This window comes from Amphimedon queenslandica, unplaced genomic scaffold (assembly GCF_000090795.2).
Source record: "Amphimedon queenslandica unplaced genomic scaffold, v1.1 AMPQUscaffold_13312, whole genome shotgun sequence".
NCBI lineage: Eukaryota > Metazoa > Porifera > Demospongiae > Haplosclerida > Niphatidae > Amphimedon > Amphimedon queenslandica.
The window spans coordinates 146,724-157,281 of NW_003546452.1; the positions used below are offsets into that span (position 1 = coordinate 146,724).

A 10,558-nucleotide genomic window follows, 5' to 3' on the forward strand; every position below is an offset into this window, starting at 1 on the left:
TTCAATAGCAATCTAATAGTCATTATTATTAGTGGATTCTGAAGTAACACCTGTAACAGATAATTGACAGCAAAACATTTTGCTTACTGTTGGTCCATTAGTACTTGAACATTCAAGCCAATGATATGACTTCCAAGCTATTTTCATGCATTCCAATGAGCAATATGCAGCATAAGCACAATAGTAGCAACTATTAAAATAAGTATTAGCAACCATTAACTGATTTGGCATCTTCTTACGGTATTATGGCAGTAGTTTTCTTAAAACAATAGCTACAATAAGTTCCAGACAAAGAAAGATAACAATATGACACATAAGGTGCCTCCTGAAGAACACATTCTCCAAATGAAATATCTGATTTGGTCTATTAATTAGAACAGCATTAATGATAATCTTATGCCATGTACACGTACATACCTTTACACATCTACCTTTATCATCATCATCATCAATGTAAAGTGAAGACAAAACAAAGTCATTGTCAGAATCCAAATTATTATCTCTTATAATTACGCAATTGTTGGAACAAAATTCTTTTAAATGCAATGATTTACTTTGGTAAATCTTTTTGTAATCTTGATATTTTGCTAATTAATTCATCGATTTCTTTTTGAACTATACAATGTATCAGTAACAGCAATATACATGTACCAGGTCTGCATATCTACATGAATCTACCTTTGGGATTTAGTGGTATCTTATCTTTGTACCCTTTAATGACTAGGTCAATAACAAAAATACATCATGAATACATTATGAAATAATTACCTCCTAAAGCTTCAACTTTTTTCCCTAAGTGTGCCAAGCACAATGCTTTTCTTCGGTATAATTTGAATGTTTCAATAGGATATCCATGATACCAAGCAATGGCAATATCATTTAATGCATCCTAGAAAATTTATAGCAAAACATGAAACTAATGAGGTCTATAAATTGAGACTATTCAAATTTCTGTGGTCAAAATGGTTTCACATTACTATCTGCAAAACAATAATGATAATAATAATAATAATAAATGATTTTTTAACTGTAAAAACATAGTACAGGAACTAAAGAACAATGTCAAAAAGGACAGTTAAAGGCAGGCTGCAACTTGTACCAGTGGCGTATCCAAGGGGGGCTGAGGGGGCTTCAGCATCTCTCCCTGATCATGATTACAGCAGTTTCCAGTGCTTTAAGGACTGATCAGAAGTCGTCAGAAGTACCAGTATGCTTAAAATTATATTGACCCCACCCAAAATTGACTAAAAACGCTGTTTTCACCTTAAAAAAGGTGTGGTCATTATCGCAGCACACTTTGAGTGCCCTCAGCACCCCCTTTCCAAATTTCTAGATACGCCAGTGTACAGCAACCACAAATTACATTTAGATTAAAAAGTAATGCCACAAATGGTTATAATTATACAGATAATTTTTTTTAGAGAATTTTAGGAGAGATTGAGAAAGGGAAGACTATTTTTAAAAACATAGCGCATGCACATTTTCATAATTTTAACCTAGCTGGGAAAATTATGTTGAACTCTAATTATACATATATCTACCTCATAATTTTTAAGTTCAAGAAAAGCAGCAGATCTATTGCTATAACAATGAGCTAATATCAGGTCATCTACACCACTGCCAAATTCCAATTTATTTTGGGATAAATATACTTGTAGAATTTCATCACAAGATTCACGAAACATTTCAAGCGTTCCTTCAAAAGATGAAGATGGACAAGGAGCATTAAACAGAGCCTAACAAGAAGTAATAGACCCTATATAAATGGCAAATGTTATAAAGATAGACATACTTTGGTGTACCAACGCATAGATTCAAGATATTGTTTAGCTTTAAACTTCACATTGCCTTTGTCTTTCAATTCATAAGCTTTCAGCAAAGACTTACCCTTGTCACTGTCACACATTTTAGCGACATCCAATAGTTGAATCTGAAATTCTTATTTCTTAACTGAATTAGGAATGATCTCGGGATTGATGCGAGTCTGAATCAGGCCTAAAATCAGTTCTGAATCTTGTATTGCAAGATTCAGAACTGATGTCAGGTTGCAACATTCAGAACTGATTTCAGGACTGATTTAGACTAGCATCAATAATGAAATCTGTTGATCATAAAAATGACACTGGTTCAGGCCAGAGAAACTGAGACTTGATTCATTAATTAATTTTTTGGGAAATATTATTGTTGAGGCATAATAACTATTATCATTATTATTCTTTACAACAATACAGAGATATATATCTAGAGTTTGAAAACAAAAAAGGTACGTAAGGTAACTTAAGGTATAGTATATGTATCATGGTATATGGAAGATCTGAAAAAATGCTAGGAATTATAATTAAAAAATTTAATTAAAAATGAATTAATTAATTTAATTGTGAATAGAAATTATGGCATGGACATTTTAGATGATAAGTGCACCAGCAGGTTGCAGTAAAATTATTCAAAAAATGTTCTACATGAAATCAAATATAAATGATTTGAGAGTGAGGAATAAGAGATATGTCAATGGGAGGGAGTACGATTGAGCATAGATTGACTAAATCTTAGAGGGAGGGGAAGCATTCATCATCTACCAATTGAATCATAAGGGGCAAGGGCCCAAGGCTAGGTAATAAAATTAGAGATTCACTCCCTAAGACTAGATATAACTAAATTTTACTGTGTATTGAAACTATTTCACAACTGTATCACATTTTGCCTTGACTTTTATATTTCTAACTTCAATAGATCATTCATCATAGGTAAAAAAACAATAATTGATGTACTCAGAGTGCTTTATTGTTGATTGTAAAATCCAACAAGATACTAAAGTAGGAGTGTCTTACACCGTAGAACAATAAAAATTTCTACATGTAGATCATTCACAATATTTTTTTGTCACTATGCAAATGGTCTTTCAAAATAAATGGTAATGACAATGACCGCAGTATGATGAATATCAGTTATCATCAGATATGTATTCAGTATATTTTTTGCTTGAGCCATACACCTTTTCAGGAGGGTACTTTTTAAAGTTCAGCTCAAATTTCCGTAAAACTGCAGATGGTAAGTCAATATGACACTTTTCAGCCAGTTCAATTAAATATATGAGGATATCACTTAGTTCTTCACCAACATGGGCTCGATCTTTATGAGACCATCCTAGAGAAATATAAAATCAATAGCAGTTGCAAGTAAAAAATTATAGCAAGGAAAATAGATACAGCTTTAGGCATTGAATATTGATGCAATTAGTATTAAGAGTATAATTGCAATATGAGCTATCGAGATCCAGTTACTTTAGTAAATAATTTTTAAGATGCCTAAACTATGAATTAAATTAGCATTGTAGTAGAGTAGCCAAAAATTAATCTGAAATGTAGTCGTAGTTCTACAAAAATAAAAATTTATCATTTACTAATGGTAAAATTAATAAATTGTGGTTGATCATTGATCCAGCAATGGTGCTACTTTGGTAATTTGTGTGACTGAATGTGAAGGTTGAAGTTGCAGGGCTCTTGAAAATTTTCTGCTTGGGTAGAGGAAAGATAAGCTCAAAATTAAAATGGAGAATAAGGGAAGTTATAACTATTCCTATCTTTATAAGTTCATGGCCAAAAAAGATATTTTTACAGAAAAAAATATTTTGAACAACCTATACTATGTAAAAGTTCCCAATTTGCATGTGCTAGTTATAGGTAAATGTGGCTGATATTCTGAACACTGAGTGGTGGCTTACTATAAAATAGTCTAAAAACATAACAAAGCCATAATAATAATTTTGATCATGCAAATCATTGGTGCATTGATTACATGTATAAATGGACATGTAATGGAATTTAGAAATGACAAATATTCAACACATGATCAACCAATTCATCAAATTCTTGTGAATGAGATGCATGATATTTATTGAATTTTATATTTTTGCCGCCATGATTAAGTACAGGAAAAGTTGTATGTACTTTTACTATTTTTTAGCAGAGTGGATGAGCTACATTTTGTACATCCAGAGAGAAAAGATCATCTGACCTAAATCTCCATTTCTGTATGTACCCACTGCAACAATTATAGAGGAGTTGCAATGGAAGTAATTAATGGGAGGTGTGGCTCATTGTCAGCCATATTTTGGGTGGCAAGATTGCATGTTGGAGTATGCAGGAATGGAGTAGATCAAAGAAAAAGTCTTGTTCTAATGACGTTAGAGATGAACAAGTACTATCAATAGCAAGCCAAGGAGCTATTTTACTTATTGCATGACTCCTCAATGGATAGACTTTTGTAGCAAATTATAGCATCAGTAAAAGGCTCACTTAACTTATTGCCAAAGCTAAATATTTGGTGTTTTAAAGTTGGCAATTTGTTATTTTATACTTGTATATGATAAAATAATTGTCAGCAACAGTTTCACAAATTTTTTTGAAGCTTTTCCTTAACTTAGAGTAGGACTGTTTCTTATACAAAGTGCTCTAGTGCCGTCTGTAATGGTGTCTTTTCAGCCTAGATCTGTGATGTAATTGTTGAGAAAGTTACTTAACTTGCTCTTGATAGCATTAGTTAATTTCAAACATCATTAGAACAGGACTTGTCCTTCGATTCACTCCATTCCTTCATACACCAACATGCAGTCTTGTCACCCAACATAGCTAAATGACAATGAGCCACACCTCCAGTAAATTACTTCCGCTGCATCTTGGCCAACTCTTCTATTCATATCTTTCCTGTGAATGATGTTTCTGATTAATGATAATGTTCATTGGGATACTGTAAATGGAAAATTTTTTCAGGCTGCCACAGTGGAGGTATTATTGCACTGTTTTCAATGGAGCTCGATACACTTTCTGCCGTTTTGTAAGAAGAGCAAGCAGTTATAGCCTCAAAAGTGAATAATTGCAACCTTTATCATTCTTTTCCCAGGTCTGCAACTGTCTAGATCCACTGGAATGGCGTGGAGAAGTACAATTGGCATTTTATATGACCTGGGATGAAGCCCCCAGGTCGTTCCAATAATTGTTTTCACCGTAGCGCTATCTATATTTATATATTTGTATGTCCACAATTACATTTGAAGAAATAACAAACTTTAGCAACGACCTCCCACACTAATTTATGTAGTGAGTGTGGCCACAGCATACAAAATTGTGGCTTACACATGGGACAAAATTATGAGCATTCTAACAGCACGAGAACATATAGATACTGTTTAAAGGTTTCTCTAGCAGCATTTTAAGGTAGAGAGAACATCTTTAAGTGTTAATAAGGGCCCAGCTATGCATGCAAGGTCGTGAAAACAATTATAGGAATAGAGCTGTTGCACGGAAGTAATCAACAGGGGGGGGTGGCTATGATTGTCCGCCATCTTGAGTGGCAAGAGTGTACATGGTGGAATGGGGAGAATGGAGAAAAAATCTGAATAAATTCTGCAGTTTACAATACAGGCTAATGCAAGCTAGGAGATGAAAATATTGAGTAGGAACTCTCTATAATTATTTACAGCCAAGTATGATATCTCATCGTTGGAAAATCCCAGTTTGTTTCTACATCTCCATTCGTTCCATGTACATTCTTGCCAGTCAACATGGCAGACAGTCATAGCCATACTCCCCTGTGATTGCTTCTGTGAAATAGCTCTATTAGTCTGGCCACCCAGACCCAACCCCTGTGGGAGAAGGGTCTGGTACAATGCTTAACAAGACTTTGTGCAGCTGTCAGAAATCCGATGTGACCAATCACGATTCAATTTGTCATAATGATGCCATTATTTTAATAAATATTCATTGTAGTTATTGGTAAGTATAAAAATGGCATGTTGTACTGAAATACCAAGAGCACTGACTGTGGAAACAAGGGCTCTAGACATACTAACTAGGGTTTCTGTCCTGCCTAGTCTTAGTTGGGGACTTATTCTCTCGTGGCCGGTTCAAGGCAAGAAATGTTGAAATGATGGAACACGATTTGGACTCATGTTAAGCAAGTCATTTTGTTTCTTTTAGTGGCAAATAGCTCATTCTCCTGAGAACTTTGATCATAGCACTCGAAAGCATCCTTTATTATCATTAACACGTGCTTTTAAGTATTATTAAAATTAATAAATAACTACATTTCTTGGCTTCCTTCTGCACAGTCTTGTTAATCATTGTACCAGACCCTTCTCCTGCATGGGTTGGGTCTGGGTGGCCAGACTATAGCTCTATATTTTGCTGTTACACTTGTTAGCCTGTCTGTCTATTGTTAGTAGCAAATGATAGTATACCTCCACAATGGTGGCCTGAAAAAATTTTCCATTTACAGTATCCCAATGAATATCATTCATTATAAACCAGAAACTTCATTCACAGGAAATAGGAGCCTCTTAAAGGCACATTTTAGCCTAGCTTATAGAGGATATGCGTGCTAAGTATATTCATAGCTTTTAAGTACCGTATATCCAACCCACACAGTAAATTGGCCGCCATGTTGGACGTCAAGTTTATTAAGAGTTCAATGGGGGAAAACACATTTTCTTGCCTTGCTACCTTCTTGAGGCCTTTTTCGGAAGCTTAGAAAGCATTCTGAGGATCTAATGGGGTCTAGTAGTCACCTGAAAGATTGCTATCAAGAAATACAGAGCGGTTTTCTGGTACCAAGCCTTTTTCTATCTTTTCTCCATTGCTGCCAATGGAAAGTTGACGTCCAACGAACTAATTTTTTTTCTTGAAAGTTATTACGGTATGCAATGAATACATTTATTTTGCAATGAATATACTTAGCACGCATATCCTCTATTTGTTAACTTCCACAAGAAAATCTTTGTTTTTACAGTATCCTGATGAATATCAGTAAGCTACTTAACACAGATGTAGTTGATAATACCAAATTTTAAAATGATTGGATTCTTAGATTCTGCATACCTGGAAGACCCACATCGACTTCTCCTTTCCACTGACTGTATAAATTGAAGAAATAATAGAAAAGTTATAAATACTCAGAAATACTCACAAAATTTCAGAAAGTTCTCCAACTTCTCCAACTAGAGCTAAGAGCAAGTTTCTAGGGGTATGATACTGTTCCCAATCTCTTTCCATAGAAAATTGATTCTGCTTCTTTCTGCTACAGAAATAAATCAAATACTCATCATCAATAGCTGAATTTACATTTGCTCGAGGGACAAACTAGAGCTAAAAGTGTAATCTTGTTTCTTAAGAGGACTAGCTGTGCCGCAATTTCCAGCTTCACCTCGAGCTTCACTCTCCCTGGAGACTTCCATGTTTAATATAGCTAGCATAGATGTTATAAGACACACCTTTCTACATAGTACCATACCACGTGGCAAATGAAGGTACAGTGTTCGCTTCTTATCTCGACTTTTCCGTAATCATTAGTTACCTAGAAGACGTGGTGAGCTGTTATTTGGCTTGGCTCCTTGTTTAGCTGCTCTACAGGCAGCTAGGCGTCGTGTTTATAGTGTGGTACTTCAAAAAGGATTTATAGAAGGAGCATTTGAGAATGATCTAAAATGGTTTGTGAACTTTGTGTGGAGTAATTGTAGGTTAGATTTATAAATTCTCTTAGGTTGGTGTCAGAAAATGTAAAGAGATATGTCTTGTCGCATGGTACAAAGTTGTACAGGGTAGATAAAGAAACATTGGAGTGCCTCATTGGCAAGAAACCGTCACATCAGGTTTGTAGAGTAGCCTGGGATTTTGTGTTGACCATGAAATAGGAAAACGTTTCAAAGGCCTATTGTTCTGTGTATGATGTTTTGTTTGTGTGAATTTTGGGTGATTATGTGATACATGTAACTAGAGTAAAACGCCAATAAATGGTAGTCTCGCTAGCCAGCCCATTCCCCAGCCTATAGTCATTGGGGTGGACGGCAGGGAAGGGTCTGGTACACTCTTTAATGTAGTTTTGTTCTTGCCAACTCAGCAAATGCTGTCAAAATGACCACGTCATGGATTACGTCGTATGACGCCACAAATACCATGTGGGGGCATGTGATCGAGAAATACCATATAGCTTGGTATTTTCGTGGGTTGATATTTTTGTGGTTTGCGCCTAGTGGGGCAATTCGTGATTTAATTTTCATGGTTGACAGTTTACATAGCCTGTAAGGGGATGGCACTTCAATGATTTCAAACTGTCATGCAACAATGGATGGACTGGCATATCACTACGATCGTTCATTTCCAGTTGATTCATTGCAGCAGCTACAACATGGCACTGGATAACACTGGTGAAAAAATCGTCACAGGCATTAAAATCATCAGCAGCTGTTGCTGAAATATTCCTATGGTTGATCACATTCCTCAGATGACACAAAGTACCTTTATCTAGGAAACTTTTGTAGAGCCATTTCCAAATCATGTAAAAGAAAGTGAAGGAAATACTTAATGTCATTTATTTTCTAGCTTATTTCAAGAAATATCTTCTTAGCATGCCAATTTTTGGTCACAGGAATGAATCCCTTTAATCTTGTCAACAAACTGACATCATTCTTCCTGTCCTCTTTAGCGCTTTCAACCCTCTTTCTGGTAAGTTGGTCGGCTCCAAGTAGAATTTCATGAATTGCATCAGCAGTTACTTCAAGCTGTGTTACACAATCAAGTGCAGTTTGAGTATGACATGGCACATATTCATTGAGGTGTAGTAAAATCTCAATTATGTCTTCCAACACATTCTCTTTCTTTAGAATGATACCTAACTGTTCCTAAAAACAACATATACACGTAAGTGCCAATTCCAAAAGTTATAATAAATCATTAGCTACACATAATAGTGAAACTCACTGTCATTGACTTTACTACCATTTCATCATAGTACGTGTGTGTAATGTGATCAGTAGTGGCACAATCGAATGATCTGGTAAAGTATGGGAACTCCTTCACAAGGATTCTTCCAATCAAGACAGATAGGTTGCACAAAAGGGAAATATCATCTGATGCAGTTGGTAGTAAGTCAGTGACTGGTAGCTCACACAGTTCCTTGTGAATTAAGAAACGGATTAGGATCTTCAGATGCTCCTGAAAGATCAATGCGATCACGTACTGCATAGCAGTGAAAGAAGTGTAATGACTTGGCTTTTTCGTCTACTCTCATATGCCTTGGATTAATTGTGATGTTGATATTATCGCCTACAATCTTAAATCCATTCCAGGGATCTTCATGACTTCACTAACATCTTCATCAAAGTTACAAGTATCTGAAGAAAGCAAACGGTTTACCACAATAATCTATATTCTATTAATTACCTAGATTGTTTGATATATCAGAAAATGTTAGTGGATTGGGAGTGGATACTTTAGAAACAGCAGACTCTGTTTCATCAATCCCGTCTTCCATAGTAGTCCCATTACAGTCATTTTCTTCTGAAGTTTCCTATAATGTACAGAATTTACTTCACATTTAAATGTGTAAGTAACTAACATTGTTCAGGAAAGTATCAACATAATGTACATGCAGATCATTAACTACATGTAAGTCTTCATCATCATTGCTGTTATCACAAAACTAATAACAAATGAGAATATTAAACATTCATTAAATGCCATGTACAACGTACTTCTAACATTGATGGCATGTCACTACTGTTTATCTACAAAAAATGTCACCATGTAAAGCGTATAAGATTATATATTACTTGATCTTGAGTTCGTGTGGGTGGTAAAAGACTTGCTTGCCAAGTCTTTACATTGGAGTCTAATCTTGACCAAGAGAAGTTATGAGAGCGTAAATAGCATTTTTGCTCATACGTATCGATAGTTGCTGGAGTCTCCTATAAACTTACAAATAAATGCAGTATAATAATTATAATTTAAAAATTCAGCACAATAATCACCATTGTTCCACAGTGACCAGCATACATTATAGCCGACACAAGTTTCTGTAGAAGGGAGGGACATATGACAATAATGATAGTTTGACAACATGCACACAATAGTACAAATTAGATGTACAAGATTTGACCTAAAAATAATAAGACAAAATATTTAAATGGATACTATGTGGGCTAAGTAGTCATTATTAACTATGAATGAATAGTAATAGTACCTTTGTGCCTTTGTATCAGTGCTTGCTAACATAAAACAGAGCAGCAGTGGGCAGTGTTGCTTAACTTCATCTAAAATCCTTGCCCTATTAAGGGAAAGACAGAATATCATCTTTATTTGATGAACGCTGAACAGAGTCCACACGTTCACTACAGAGAGTCTTGATCTCGGTTTTTATGATCGTCCCATTCCAACAGCTAGGTACTTTCTAACCTCAAGGTCCCTTAATGCTTCACATGCAGCACTCTTAGCACTGTCACCAAACCTTGCAAACTTACTAATAAAATTCTTTCTTCGAGGACTCGTTTGATTATATGACTTGCTTCCACTTTTATAGCCAATTCCAACCTACATTAATATTACTAGTGATTTAAAATCTTCTTAATATTACCAATATAAATTAATTCAATTACAAGCATTGCAACTTACTACAATTGGTGGAGAGTCATCACTATTTGTACATCTTCTTTTGGTTGCTGACATAAGATCACTGTCAATACTGGAAGCAACTCTCCTCATAGGAGTGACAGGATTGGGACTGCTGCTTA

At 35.2% G+C, this 10,558-nt stretch overlaps 2 protein-coding genes across 3 annotated transcripts in view; both read right to left on the reverse strand.

Moving 5' to 3' along the window:
- The window catches only part of LOC109583310 (uncharacterized), an 8,106-nt gene extending 6,200 nt beyond the window's left edge, over positions 1–1,906 (reverse strand). The window contains exons 1-4 of the mRNA XM_019998596.1: positions 1,793–1,906; positions 1,653–1,736; positions 769–889; positions 679–720 (exon numbers count right to left, since the gene is read on the reverse strand). Of these exons, the coding sequence (XP_019854155.1) occupies positions 679–720; positions 769–889; positions 1,653–1,736; positions 1,793–1,906 (361 nt within the window). The remainder of the gene's footprint in view (positions 1–678; positions 721–768; positions 890–1,652; positions 1,737–1,792) is intronic.
- An 816-nt stretch (positions 1,907–2,722) lies between these two features.
- LOC100641260 (dCTP pyrophosphatase 1-like) lies at positions 2,723–7,257 on the reverse strand. Of its 2 annotated transcripts, none has more exons than XM_019998609.1 (4): positions 7,116–7,257; positions 6,961–7,068; positions 6,873–6,907; positions 2,723–3,144 (listed from the first exon to the last, which is right to left on the reverse strand). In XM_019998609.1, exons 1-4 carry the CDS (start codon positions 7,244–7,246, stop codon positions 2,942–2,944), a joined length of 477 nt encoding a protein of 158 aa, XP_019854168.1. In that variant the 5' UTR covers positions 7,247–7,257; the 3' UTR covers positions 2,723–2,941. The 2 variants fall into 2 exon arrangements, with proteins under 2 accessions (XP_019854168.1, XP_003387931.2); XM_003387883.3 differs by having other exon boundaries at positions 6,961–7,071; positions 7,116–7,255.
- Between the last annotated feature and the right edge of the window lie 3,301 nt (positions 7,258–10,558).